Source organism: Penicillium pulvis (assembly GCF_028828015.1).
Source record: "Penicillium pulvis strain IBT 33274 chromosome Unknown contig_23_segment0_segment0, whole genome shotgun sequence".
Classification (NCBI taxonomy): Eukaryota; Fungi; Ascomycota; class Eurotiomycetes; order Eurotiales; family Aspergillaceae; genus Penicillium; species Penicillium pulvis.
The window spans coordinates 4,796,869-4,810,359 of record NW_026643075.1 but is presented as its reverse complement, the minus strand read 5'-3'; the positions used below and the strand labels follow the sequence as shown (position 1 = coordinate 4,810,359).

The window sequence follows — 13,491 nt, the reverse complement described above, 5'->3', positions numbered from 1 at the left end:
TATTGCATTTCACTGGTCATTTCCACTCGAATTAATGGCGCCCGCTATAGAACCCAAGTCCTCCTTCAGACGAGTCTCACCCACCGTCAGTGGCTTACAGTCCTGCAGCACAAATGCCATCCGTGCCCACTCAGTCGTACTCGGATTCCGCCAGCCATGCATGGTAGCACGTTGAATAGCATGATCCCCTCGCTGCAACAGGACCGGCTCCCCTTCCTCCAAAAGCATCTCAACCTGACCTTCCAAAACGATCCCATAATCAAGACTTTGGGTCCGGTGAACGGCGCCCGGGCTATTGGGCGCAAAGTCCACAATGCGGAAGACCGAGCCACCGGGGTTCACCAAGCCCAGATTTCCTGACGCGATGAGCTTATTATGGGCTTCCAGGTCGGCGTCATTATTCAGATCTGGCGGGAACTGCGAGGTCGTGTAGGCAACACTGAAGGACATTGGGTAAGACTGGCCCGAAGCAACATGGCTGTGGTAGGAGCGAGGCACTTCAATCGAAGAGTGCAGGATAGCTTTTCCTTCTGCATTGTGGCCGGTGATGTGTCTAGTCACAGGCCGAAGGGCTGTAGCTTTGTGGCGCTCGACGCAGTCCATGTAGTCTTGTGCAGCGGACATTGTGAGGTTATTCTAATTTTGTTTGTGTTTGAAGGGGGATTTGAGGGTGAGAAAAGAAAAGCAGATGCAGCTCTCAAAGGCATAAAGGTCCACCTGTAGGTCCTTATCCTGACCCCTCTTTTCATGTGCGGTCACACGTAGTCACGTTGAAATTGCAGCAAGTTTCGCATTGATTTCGGTGTGCATAATTAGCCGAATCCAATAAGCATGCATGATGGAGGGATGTGCGGGGTACTCGGAGGGCTACCTAGCCCAAGAACTGCGTCAATATGCAAGATTCGTCCAGTCGCGAGTTCGAGAGAGATAGGCGCATCCCCACGTTATATCGTTCCGCGGGACTTCCCCGCGCGGAATAGTCCCCTATTGATACAAAAAGACAGGTATACACAATTTCATGATTTCAATAATACGTACATATTCAATCATGTTATAGAAACCAACGGAACTCGGGCGAGGCAGGACCGTCTCGCATTCGCTCGGTAGGAATATCCCGGGCTCGAATCGTCACTCCATCGCGCCGATCGCGCCGCTTATTATCCAGCCACATGTACAATGCCAGCAGACCTGCTAGACAGGCACCCGTCGCGCCGAAGGCTGCCACCGTAATTAATGCGGGCATGTACTTGGGCGCATCTTGCTCACGGAAGACATTGCTGCCTACCAGTCCCATGAGGTTGGCTAATGGGACACCGATACTGGTGAGCAACACACGGCGACCCTCGTGTGCGATGTTGTTGTTATACCATGTACTCAGCATTACTGACGGTGCTGATGTACCCCAAGTCATCATGAAGGTGGCGAAGTAAGCCACCTGCAGCTCGCTATGGACGTCGTCGATCGACGCGTATATCATAAATCCGGAAAAGGTGAGTAGGAAGCCGAGGACGATAAATGGGGATCGCAACCGTGTCCAATCAGAGAGAAAAGCTAGGACGAGAAGCATAACTGCACCTGTCACGTTTGGTGCCACTGTGTAGAGGTTTGTTTTCACAGTCGGATAGCCCAGACGTGCGACAATTTGCGGCATGAACAGAGCAACACCTTGCAACGGAACACCGAGACAAATTTCAATACACAGAAAAACATATGTGGTGGGGTGCTTGAAAATGACAATAGCTTCGCGTAGACTGAATTTCTCGTTAACCACCGCACTCGAATCGACTTGGATGCGATGGAATGCCAACGCTTTCTCCTCTTCGGAAAGGAATTTTGCCTCGGCGGCACTTTTGGGTAAATAAAAGAAGGCAAAAGTTGCGAAGACCACGGTGACGGCGCCTTCTATAATGAACAGATAACGCCAGTTTGGAATACTCGATCCCTTGATTTGGAACACGCCAAATGCGATCAATCCGGAGAAGGCGTTCGCGATGTTAGAGGCAGCGTAGAAAATAGCCAGGCGACGCGCTAGTTCACCACGTCGGTAGAAGGTGGTCAAGTAGTAGATCACCAATGGGAAGAATGCTGCTTCGGACATGCCCAAGAACCACCGTAAAGCGAAGAGGCCGCCAAAGTTGTGCGCAGCAGATGAGAGCATGGTGAAACAACCAAAGGAAAACATCAGGATTGGTAGCACACGCGCGGGACTAAACTTCTTTCCAAGCATTGAAAATGGCGGCGCGAAGATCACGAATGGTATAAAGAAGATTGACAACAGAAGATTGTACTGGTTAGGCTTGAAGTGAAGGTCTGGAAGGTTGGTTAGCATTCGGCGAAAACTAGATCAATCTGATAATCTCACCCTCGGCCATCCCAGCGGTCTCTGCATTTCCCAGATTTCCCTTGTCAAGCGCATTGAACAGGTCTAGCCATTGTTAATGAGGTCCGAGCGCCTTATTGAATAGCAAACCTACACATAACTGCTAAAATCGGCAGTAAACGAAAGTCGAATCGTCGGCAGAGGCGCCGCTCAGCTTTGTGGTCCACTACACGAGTGACTTCATCAACTATCCCGGGAGCGGACGCGTATCCCTGTAAATTGCTGGGGTCGTCGTCCACAGCCTTGAACGAGGCTGTCTTGGCGATATCGTCCATCGACGATGGCTGCGGGGAACGCGTCATCATAATAAGATCGTAGGCGAGTATATGCTAGTAAACGGTGTATGCAAAGACTCGTTTCCACGCCTGTGGGTGTGAAGAACTTCGAGGGCGATGATCGTTATCAAGCGCTGGAGCGCAGGCACCCCTTGCTCATTAGATAAGAAGAATGTTGCATCGACATGTCACCCCCACGCTTCTCCGCACAATGACACGGGAAAGGGGAGTCGATCGACTATAGAATTGACGGTTGCATCTTAGACTCAGGGTCCAAGCGGTCCAGTCGCGGGGAAAGCTCTCGGATTGGATGTTTGCCGAGGTTGGAAGCGCGAGGGCCAGCATTCCGACCAGGGTCATGGAAGACGTTTTCCACGCTGCGAAATACTCATCATCGACTCTGACTTTTTTCTTGTTCGCATTGTGGATGTTGCATAGGAAAGACCGAGTTCAAGATCTGGGCCTCAGTCTATCCAAATGCGGTGCGTAGGGTTGCATCACTGACCTCACGAAGTCTTCTACCCAATCAGCCGCACGTCCCCACAAGTCGAGAATAAATCCAACTAGAGATGCATTTGCAGCAAGATAGTATATAAATGTATCCATGAATAGTGGAACTTTTAATTGGGTCCTCGGGACCTGGCAGTAATCTATATCGATCAAATTTGTACCCACCGGGGATATATATTCAACCTCGACGCACCTCCGCATCTGCGTGGATCGCTGCTTCAGCACGACCCTTCCAACTATTCTCCCAACGTGATAGTGCCGGTCTACCCTCAACGGCATCTTCACCACCCCATTTCATACGCGCTTGATCCAGGGCACGATCAGTCTCACCATCGGGACAGATAATATAGAATGACCCCTTTTCCAGACCTTCCAACAACTCTGTTGCGACTTGACTTGGATACCAAGCGCCCTCTGGCTTCCTGATTTCCTTTTCATTGGTTGGGCCGACATTCCCCATGAGTCCAGTCCAAGTCCAGCCCGGAATCAAGAGGTGGACGGAGATATGGGCAGTAGTCGGATCAGACCGTAGGTCGTAGGCGAGATGCTCGGTCAGACTCTTGATTGCGGCCTTGGACGCATTGTATGCCGGATTACCTCCACCAGGCGGGTTCGTAATGCCTTGTTTGGAGCCTGTCACAACAATGGACTTGGGTGTTTGGTATTTCGACGAGAGCAGCAGAGGGAGAAGAACTTCTAACCCGTTGAGGGGGCCGTAAACATTCGTGTCAAGAGTCTGAGCTTATTAGTCGAGCATTAAGAAAAATTTTAGAGATGCTTGCCAACCTTTCGCCAGTATTCTCCATCCAGCCATTGTTTAAGGCGACTTGGAGAGGATTCCTGGGGCTTATAGGCTTTCCCCGCATTTAGCACCACCAGGTCAATGTCGGGGAAGATCTCATTTATCCCTGCGGCCTTTTCTTTCCACGCCGCAGCGTCGGCGACATCGAATGTGTATGCCTCTGTTTTGAGAGAAGAGTCAAGGTCAGCCAGGACCTTTTTCGTCTTTGCCAAGTTGTCCTGATCAATATCCAGCAAGGCAAGATGCATGCCCTTGCTTCGGCAGAGCTTTGCTATGGCAAACCCAACACCCGAGGCAGCCCCGGTGATCAGGGCAGTTTTCTGCGATTGGATTACAGATTTCATAATGACAAAGAATTGTAAGATACAGTGCACCACAACATTAGTCTACAAGTGGATGTTATAGTGAGGGGTAACATCGGCATGGCAGAACGTCACTCACCGACTCATCATTTTGCTTGGTCAGCGAGTATCAAACTGTTGACTAACTTAACTACGTCCACTACTTCAACTCTGACTTCTCCTCAACTCTTTCAAGAAGTTTGACGGCATGATTGTGAAATTTGTACATCAAAGTTAGCTGATAATGACGTCACATCAACAGGATGCAGTATATACAACAGGCCAACTGCCTACTACACATCGATTTTTATACAACAGAGTCGCGAACCATTACTAGCGACGAAGACTGCGCTTCTTGTAAGCTCCACTGTTGACAAGAGCCTCGGCGCGCCCAGGACCGAAATCAGGCTGGCCACCAAGAGTACCGAAGATATCACCAATGTAGTTGGAAGCTTCAACACCACCAGCGAAGGTAGTCTCCCAGTTACCCAGAATGCCCTCCACAACGTGAATTCCGGCGCGGTAGATGTTTGCGATGGCAGGGGTATAACCACCGGCGTCAGAGTAGAGCAGGTTGTAAGTGGCCGAGGATCCGGGGTAGGGACGATCAAAGTCCGAGGCAGTACGCATGACAATGATGCGAGAGAAGTCAGTCAGCTTGTGGACGGCAGCACGCATAAGAGCCTCGAGGGTAGCGTTGTCCTCCTGGGCACTGGTACAGTAATCACCAGTGCCATTGGTGAACAGCTTGGTGGTGTTGGCGAATGCATGGCCAAGGATGTTGCCGCTGTAGTAAACATCCGAAGTTGCGACGTCACACTCCACAATAGAGGGGGGCAGAGTGGCGGCCGTGTACTGTCCGTTGGTAGTGTTGTAGTGTGCGCGGTAGGCCTTGGCCTCAGTCGAGTCGGTCAAGTTACCCCGGCGGGCAAACTTGGCAGCGATGTGGCGGAGATCATCGTTCACCTCGAAGACCTCAGTGCCGTAGATGCTGGTTGGATATTGGTCAGGGAAGTCAGCCCCCAGAGGGAAGTACCCGGTCTTGTAGGTGCTGGGCAGCTCGCGGATGTCGATCTCATATTGCAAAGCAACCTGAACCGCGTATCGTGCAAATGTAGCGGAGCCAAGAGTTGCTCGTTCGGGGTTGACACCTGCAATGCCCGCGATAAAGAAGTACGTCTGGGTGAGATTGAACAGAGAGGAGAATGCGACGGAGGTGACGGTGGTAGCGGCATTGATCTCAGATTCGCCGGTGATCAATTGGCAGATCTCGAAATCTTCAGTGCAGTGAACATCAGGGTAGATGGGCGAGAGACCAGGGACGGTGATATTGTGCGCAAGGATGTCGAATTCAGGAATGTTCCACCAAATCTCGGCTTCGGGTGCAAACTACGTCACGATTAGTGTAATTTCTTAGATCTTGGTTCCATATCCACATACCATTGACACGATGAACACCTTTGGAGCGATTTTCTCGTGGTGAGATTCCTCGTGTTGAGCATGTGGCACCGAGGCAGCAGCACACAAGGCGCTGCCAGCCAGCAGCAGCGACGCAATAAGACCAGTTTGCGGAGCCAACATCTTGTGTACCGTTTTTACCACTGAATTGTGCCGACAGACGCGGAGAAACGAAAGAATAAATAGTAAAAGTTAATCATGCAAGATTTATCTTCTGTCGCGTTTTTCACGCTATGCAAGGCTATGATCCGCGAGTGGAGATGCTGCATACCCAGTCTGGAAGGGATCAACATGCGACCAAACCGAGATTTGGTCGCCCAGGGCAATTGCAGCTCTGATTGGCGTTCAATCGGTCAAGCTCCATCGACTCGACCGTACCTGATAACCCGTCTATCTTCCGCATGCCCGTGACTGGTCCGTTGTAATCTTGGTGGGCCCTTATCCCCCATTGCTTATCATCAAGATTATGAACAATTAAGTATCGGAGCATGCCGGTGGATCTCAGGTACCATAGAATCTTCTGGTCTTGAGGAGATATGCTATCGTACTCATTAAGACTCAACTCGAGACGGAGCTATGATTTCCGGCTCTTTTGGCTGCGCTTCTATAGTGCTTCTATAGTGCTATTGAGTCGATAGCCCCTATTCATAACCCACCCATAAATCGTTCAATAGATCTTAGCCAAGAGTTCCACATGGTCAATATCAAAATTGACCTTTACTGCAATCGCGATAAGCCGAGAAAAGCCGACCACGCGCATTATGACAGAGGTTTTCCCCAGAGGAAACGCAGCATATTGCGGGGATATCTGCCGAGCTAAAGAAACAGGAATGATGTTCATGCCACATTCAACACTCCATATTAGGTTACTCACGTGTAGCTGCAGGGACCTTCCCACTAGTACATCCCGAATGGTATCCTTCACCTTGATTCGATGTGTATCTTGCAAGCAATACTTGGTACTTCTTTAGATTTGCTGTATGGAGCACTTCGCAAACGTACAGTTCAATCCACCATGATATCATACAAGCTCATGTGATCAAAAGATGCAAGGTGTACGGAGTACCTTGCGTTTAACACTACAATTCTGAGATAACGACAGTGTAACCGTATAATTGTCACTTAGTCAACCTTCACCCGCAAGAAGGAAAAAAAATAAGAAAATAAAAAAAGAACTGTCATAATGGTAATCCACGTCATAGCATCTCAAAGGAAATAAATGTTGGTCCTTCCAGAATACGCTGTGGAAAAACGCATGTGGATCGCGATCGCGATCTACAGTACATGGGCTGGGCCGATCGTGTCTTCTTCGGGATCTGCCCCATCAACGCTATTGAAAACTGACCCTTGTTGCTTTTTCTCATTGGGTCTTGCAGATTTTTGACGCATTTGTCCAATAGTAAATAATTGTCCAAGCCCCAACAGTGTCACGGCATGATCTCAAGGGCTAAGCGAAGGATTGAGATATCTGAACTGGCTTTTCCTCATTCCCGCGTCTCAGCCCAGACAATCCTTCTAAAACCGAAAAAATCAAGCGATTGTTCAAATATGTTGGACTCCAAAGCTAAAGATCGGCCCTGGGGTTACGGGTGGAGGTCCTCACAGAAATTCGTACTGGTAGCAGTAGCAATGACGATGTTGACAGGTAAAGCGCTTGGAAGGGTGGATTGGTAGGAACAGACTGACCTAGGCAGACATGTTTTTGCATGACTTTATGGTTTCCATTCTCCCTGCGATGCTCGAGGATCGCCTTCAACTGGACCCCGAACTGATCCAGAACGCCAGTCTGGCTTTGCTGGCCGAGAGCGCACTGGTGTCGTTCATAGTCAGCCCACTCATCCACCACCATGCTGACCGTTTCCAAAATGATAAGTGGCTGCTTGCTGGCCTGGTAGGCGAGTTGCTTGGCTCTATGATGATTGCCTCTGCTGATTCATGTATGACTGAACCCCTCACCCGTGTTACCTGGCTAACAGGACGACAGTAATGCTACTTTTCTCCGGTCGCTTTGTGCAGGCGGTCGCCAATGCAAGTGTAGGTGTTCTTGGGTTGTCCAGTTTATCACGAAAGGTATCACTGGGAGACTTGGATAAGATAAATAGCATCATATCAGTTTCCCTCGCGGTCGGCACAACGGCTGCACCTCTGATCGCCGGTGCGCTTCTGCAGTTGGTGGGGTACTGGGGGGCTTGGAACTGTGCATTTATTGCGAGTGTGATTGGCATTGGACTCCAATCTTTGATGGTTGACACACCACAGCCACATGGGGATTCAAAGGTGATGCCGACCGACGAATGTGCGAGCGAGGCACCTGCAGTTGATGAAGAGAGCCCGTTATTACCAACGGCTGTGGCGGGAAATGTCGCCGAGTTGCAAGGTCTGCCATACAAAATGATCGACCTGGACTTATATGTACACCTGTTCACAAATGCCCGATATGTCGGAGGCATCGTCAGTAGTATCTGTTACGCAGTTGTGTCATCAAGCTTCAGTGCCACCCTGCCGCTGCACGTTTGCCACATTTTCCAGTGGGGAAGTTTTCCAACAGGCCTTCTCTTCGCGGCAATTCAAGGGCCCAACGCAGTTCTCGGTGTTCCTGTCGCGTGGTTAAAGAAACGAATAGGCACGCGCCACCCAACCACCTTTGGCTTTGCTACGCTGGCCATCATGCTATGGCTGATGGGTATTCCCGGTGACGAGCAGTTTTCTTGGGCAAATGGCGAAATTCGAGACATCTTGCTGTACGTCGGGAGTGTGATGGGTGCTGGTATTTCCATGTCCTTGTTGAACGGGGTTGGCATGATGGAAGCCACCAGTGAGTAAACACCATCCCATGCCCAACGGTGCTAACTTCTCCAGGTGCCGTTTGTGAGCTCGAGGATGAGCATCCGGAAATATTCGACTCTCGCGAAGGACATACTAGAGCGGTGTTTGTCACTCGATTGAGTTCAACGCTTGGGACATTTGTCGGAGCCATATTGTCGGGAACGCTAAGCGAGCGAAGAGGATATTATGCGATGAATTGCGCGTTGGGTTCGTTTCGCATCCCCCCCCCCCCCCCCACTGTTTCAATTCTGCAGGCCCTTGCTAATATCAAAATAGCAGTGATCTGCGCACTGTGCTCCCTTTTCGTGCTCTGGAACTTGAAATCCACGGTCCCTCGGCGTCCCGCGAAGCCGCTAGTGGGGAAACGGAGACCGAGCTTACCGAGCCGCGTTACACATATTAAATGTGGCCAACTACAGGCTAGTCCCCCAGCTCGAGAGTGTCCATAGTAGGGGGAGAGGAACCGGGCGTTTCATTTAGCCTGTGAGCTCCACTGATGTTCGCTAGGAAGTCTGGTTCGGCCTGTCGCAAGCCCAAAAGCAAGCCCATGAACTCAACTGTCAGATGCACGAGGCTCTAATTGGCATGGGGCGACCGAAATCGTCTTTATAGCGACATATTTCGGTCCATTTATATCACGTTCAAGGTTTTGCAGGGGTGTCGCAGGGGTTTTCGTCAGCGGTGGCGTGGGTCACCCTGCAGGTTGCAGGCTATGAAAGAAACCACTACGCTCGGGTCACATTTTTTACTTTTTTTTTTCTTTGATCAATCAAAATTAGCGGGACTCATGCCTCCCGACTTCGCTACGCGATGAACTAAGCGGAGACGGATTGTGTAGTCCGTTCTCTTGTCCAACTCACGGGGACCAATACTCTGTTAGGGAAAGGTGGAACTGGTGGGACTCCAACGGTAAGAGACGGACCGAGTAACGCCTCTAGTCTCGGAAGAGCTACCCGTCATGTTCAACGGTTTTAGAAAAAGTAGAAAAAGTTTTTTTCTCTTGCTGTGCATGTCCGATTTCTTGTGCCTCATCGGACCTTGACCGCAAAGTTCAGCCCCTGAACCCCTCGATCCAATCGTGCTCACCCGCGCATTCCCGGGCATGTTTACTAGTCCAAGTTAGCTGGAAATTTATGATCCATCAGTCCTGACGTGGGTGAGAAAAAGCCATCGCGGAGCTCCACAACGGTTCCATGGATAAATCTTGGTTTAAATGCCGAAAGATCCCCTACTCCGGCCGAGGAAACCTTGTTTTGCTCTGATTTCTGGGTCAGTTATATATATCTGCTAATTACCCGTGTGGATGAAGGGGCATCTACCGTGTCGATCGTTGGGCATGGATATTCATGCTAACTAGAAGATGGTTTTTATATACATATCTGTCCACGCCTAGTACATGAAGATTTGAAGACCACATTCGCCACCCCAGTCACACAATAAATCGATCCGGGATTGGGGACATTCGAGATCGACACAGAGGAAATTCAACGCTATATGACCAAAGGCAGAGCGAAATGGATTCGTTACCACACAACATCATCATCGTTGGGGCGGGTATCGCGGGTATCGCTTGTGCTCTTGCCCTCTCCCGGGAGCTGGCTCCATTCGTCCCCAACCTCACTATCACGATTTACGAGAGACATGAAATCCTGTCTACATCCGGCGGTGCGATCAATCTGACGCCCGTGGCCCAGCGTCATCTGGCACAGCTGGGGGTTTTAGAGGAACTTGATCGCATGGGTGCCGAGGGTGGAGCGGAAGTAGATGCCATCGAGTTCTATTCTATGCGTTCCGGTCGCTCCGTTGGATCGATTGATTTTGTCGATCAAGAAGGGAATGGATTTGGAGGGTACAAAGGCCGCAGGGTCATGCGAATCATGCTCTCCATTGCGATGATAACGGTGGTAGAGAGAACGCGCAATATTGATATCGTCTTTGGGAAAAAAGTAGTTGGTGGAGAAGAGCAAGAAGGAAAAGCCGTGGTACGCTTTCAAGATGGATCCAAGGCAATTGGAGATCTTGTCATCGGATGTGATGGCGTTCACTCCGCAGTTCGAACCCGTTGGGTCGATCCTAACTGCCCTTCCCAATATACAGGCATATCGTTCTTACAAACCACTATCCCGTCACAAACCATTTCTTCGCCCATTCATTTCCGCTCATCAGCGATGAATTATTCACGGCATGGATCCATTCTGACGACCTACTGTGATCGGAATCGGGAGCAAATATTCGCAGCTGCTATTGTACAGTTCAGTCAGGAAGACTTGAGCTACCACAAGCTCGAGCCGGGTCAAGACTGGGCAACTCAAAACCGGATTCGAAGTGCTTTGCGACGACAGATGCAGGACCGCTTTTCAAAATCTTCAATCCGTTGTATCCGAGAGATGGTGGCCAGCAAAGCGGACTGGATGCTCTATCCAGTTTATCAAGTTCGGCCCGGAGGACGATGGTGCTTGAATCGCGTGATCCTGCTCGGCGATGCAGCCCACGCGGTATGTGTCCCATCACCACCATTTTTTGTGCAAAGCTACAGTGCCTAACAATCATACCATAGATGCCTCCACGGGATGAGTCCGCCGCATACGCGCTGGACGATGCCATATTATTCGCACGCTTGCTGGCCCGCTATCGATCCGAGCCTTTGTCCGAGGTTTTCGATGCGTACGAAGGCCTCCGTCGCGAAAAGATCAACCATGCATTCAAAGAGTCCGGGCGCATGTGGGAGCGGAATCGGGACATGGGTATGCTGGAGAGTCGTCTCAAAGAATGGATGATGCCGCTATATCTCCGAAGTCACCGAGATGAACGCGAGGCTGCGTGGGAATTTGACGCAGCTCAGATTACTCTTCCTACTCCTGCGCCGAGTGACGACTTGGTGAGCTTGCATTCATTTTTAAAAGAGCACACTGCATGAAGTGGAGGCTCCGCATTTCTGGGACGGTTATGGTGTTCGGCTAGGTTGCATGGGTGGTGTCTGAGAAGCCTCTGTATTTTGGATGATACCTTTAGATAGTTTCTTAATATACACATAAATTACACTTCATCTGCTTGGCTTATATGAAATGGTGACTAGTGTCATTTCTTTTTCTCTATCGGTTGGGTATACAAATGGCTGAGTAATGCGTCGCCTTCGATGCGGGGAAACCGTCACCCAATCCGAGGCTCATGAATTCTTCCTAACACTCTCACACTTTCAAAGCTGATTCTGATCCATGGTCTGATCATGGTGGGAACATTTTCATCTGTACCAGCGGTTGACTTTGCTCGCTTGACTGACCCCAGAACGAAGTCAGATGAACTGGCCAAATTGAAAGAGGCTATATTTGTGGTCGGCTTCCTCTACTTGACGAACACTGGCCTGGAAGTATGACAATCTTGCAAATGATCGGACTCCGTACTGACAAAATAAGAGTATTATTCAACGCACCCATGAGGCCCTTCCGCGCCTCTTTAATTTGCCCACGGGGGTGAAAGAAAATTGTAATATGATACATTCACCCTCATTCCTCGGCTACACCCGTCTCGGAGCTGAGACAACGGCCTCCAAGACCGATCTTCGCGAGGTAAGTATCACTTTATGCGTAAAGCCTCGAGTTCCACTGACATGGCAAGCAATTTGATTTCGGAACACCAGGAGTGAAAGAATGGGCCAAGGGAGATCCATTTTGGCAACGATTGGAAGGGCCAAATCAGGTATCTAACAATACAAGTCAGCTAGGGAGGCGATGGCTGACAATTGGTATAGTACCCAGATCAACCCGGCTCGCAACGCCTTGTTGAGGATTATATCTGCCAAATTGATAGTTTGGCACAAGGATTCATGCATTTAGTGGCGGAATGTTTGTCCCTACCCACCGATACCTTTGATGACTTTAAGGGCAACATGAGCCGGTTAAAGTTTGTAAAGTACCCACCGTCAACCGCTAATTCCCAAGGGGTTGGACCTCATAAGGATTCTGCTGGTCTGTTCACGTTCCTTTCCCAGGACGATACCGGTGGACTGCAGGTCTTGAATAAAGACGGCGAGTGGATTGATGTTCCTCCGGAAGAGGGAAGTCTGGTGATAAACATTCAACAAGGATTTGAAGCAATCACTGGAGGAATTTGTGCGGCTACTACACATCGAGTCATTGTATGAATTCGGTCTCAACCAGATGGGCATTATGCTAAATCCAATTTTCACTAGGCGCCGACATCAAAAACTCGATATAGCATTCCGTTCTTTTTGGGTGTGCGATTAGATTTGACTCTTGATCAGCTTAACGAGTCCGCAGCTCATATTGTGCGTTGCATTCCTGTGTCAGATGATCAGAAGAAGCGGGCAGTCGATGTTCCCAGTGAATTCCTGTCTCCACTGTATTCTTGTGTAGGTCTTCCATTCCTATAGAGTGTCAGTTTTAACCGATCCTAGTTCGGTGAGGCTCACCTGAGAAATCGCATCTTGAGCCACCCCGATGTCGGGCAGCAGTGGTACCCGGAGCTCTATGCCAAGTACTCTCAGCAGAGTTTGGAATGATTCATTTGGCGATACCTAGAGAAGCGACAGAAGTATATAACTGAAAGGGTTCTTTCTTTGATGCATTTCTAGCAAGTGCTTCCAAGTTTCACCCTAACCGTGAAATAGATAATCAGCCTTGGAACTAGGTAGTCACAAGAATCTATAGCGAAGCGAATCGTCCTTATACAGGTTCCTGTGAGCGTCTTTAGCATTTTTAATGAGCCAGTAGGAGAACAAAGGACATGGAAGTATGGCTGGAAGCCCACCCAATCGGCTAAAAAGTATCCATCTGAATACTAGCTGGAAATCAGAAGAGCATTGGATAACGTAGCTTGTTTAAGATTCGCTCACTTTAGCCTTGATGCTAACAAATTGTGGGTGTGATGAGTGGAGGCATG

At 49.7% G+C, this 13,491-nt stretch overlaps 6 protein-coding genes across 6 annotated transcripts; 2 read left to right on the top strand and 4 right to left on the bottom strand.

Moving 5' to 3' along the window:
• Positions 1-9: 9 nt before the first annotated feature.
• Positions 10-624, bottom strand: N7503_006087 (cupin domain-containing protein; the record flags this gene model as incomplete). Its single annotated transcript, XM_057065634.1, has 1 exon — positions 10-624. The coding sequence occupies one exon, from the start codon at positions 622-624 to the stop codon at positions 10-12; it is 615 nt and encodes a 204-aa protein (XP_056923377.1).
• A 427-nt stretch (positions 625-1,051) lies between these two features.
• Positions 1,052-2,682, bottom strand: N7503_006086 (putative MFS transporter; the record flags this gene model as incomplete). The annotated part of the gene is made up of 3 exons (XM_057065633.1): positions 1,052-2,310; positions 2,363-2,425; positions 2,475-2,682. 3 exons carry the CDS (start codon positions 2,680-2,682, stop codon positions 1,052-1,054), a joined length of 1,530 nt encoding a protein of 509 aa, XP_056923376.1.
• Positions 2,683-3,343: 661 nt separating this feature from the next.
• Positions 3,344-4,311, bottom strand: N7503_006085 (SDR family NAD(P)-dependent oxidoreductase; the record flags this gene model as incomplete). Its single annotated transcript, XM_057065632.1, has 2 exons — positions 3,344-3,901; positions 3,952-4,311. The coding sequence occupies 2 exons, from the start codon at positions 4,309-4,311 to the stop codon at positions 3,344-3,346; spliced, it is 918 nt and encodes a 305-aa protein (XP_056923375.1).
• Positions 4,312-4,641: 330 nt separating this feature from the next.
• N7503_006084 (purine-nucleoside phosphorylase) lies at positions 4,642-5,889 on the bottom strand (the record flags this gene model as incomplete). The annotated part of the gene is made up of 2 exons (XM_057065631.1): positions 4,642-5,697; positions 5,749-5,889. The coding sequence occupies 2 exons, from the start codon at positions 5,887-5,889 to the stop codon at positions 4,642-4,644; spliced, it is 1,197 nt and encodes a 398-aa protein (XP_056923374.1).
• A 1,425-nt stretch (positions 5,890-7,314) lies between these two features.
• N7503_006083 (uncharacterized protein) lies at positions 7,315-8,995 on the top strand (the record flags this gene model as incomplete). Its single annotated transcript, XM_057065630.1, has 5 exons — positions 7,315-7,428; positions 7,457-7,703; positions 7,751-8,581; positions 8,626-8,794; positions 8,869-8,995. 5 exons carry the CDS (start codon positions 7,315-7,317, stop codon positions 8,993-8,995), a joined length of 1,488 nt encoding a protein of 495 aa, XP_056923373.1.
• Positions 8,996-10,106: 1,111 nt separating this feature from the next.
• Positions 10,107-13,111, top strand: N7503_006082 (uncharacterized protein; the record flags this gene model as incomplete). Its single annotated transcript, XM_057065629.1, has 8 exons — positions 10,107-11,087; positions 11,150-11,470; positions 11,795-11,959; positions 12,006-12,158; positions 12,208-12,288; positions 12,341-12,727; positions 12,782-12,961; positions 13,007-13,111. 8 exons carry the CDS (start codon positions 10,107-10,109, stop codon positions 13,109-13,111), a joined length of 2,373 nt encoding a protein of 790 aa, XP_056923372.1.
• Between the last annotated feature and the right edge of the window lie 380 nt (positions 13,112-13,491).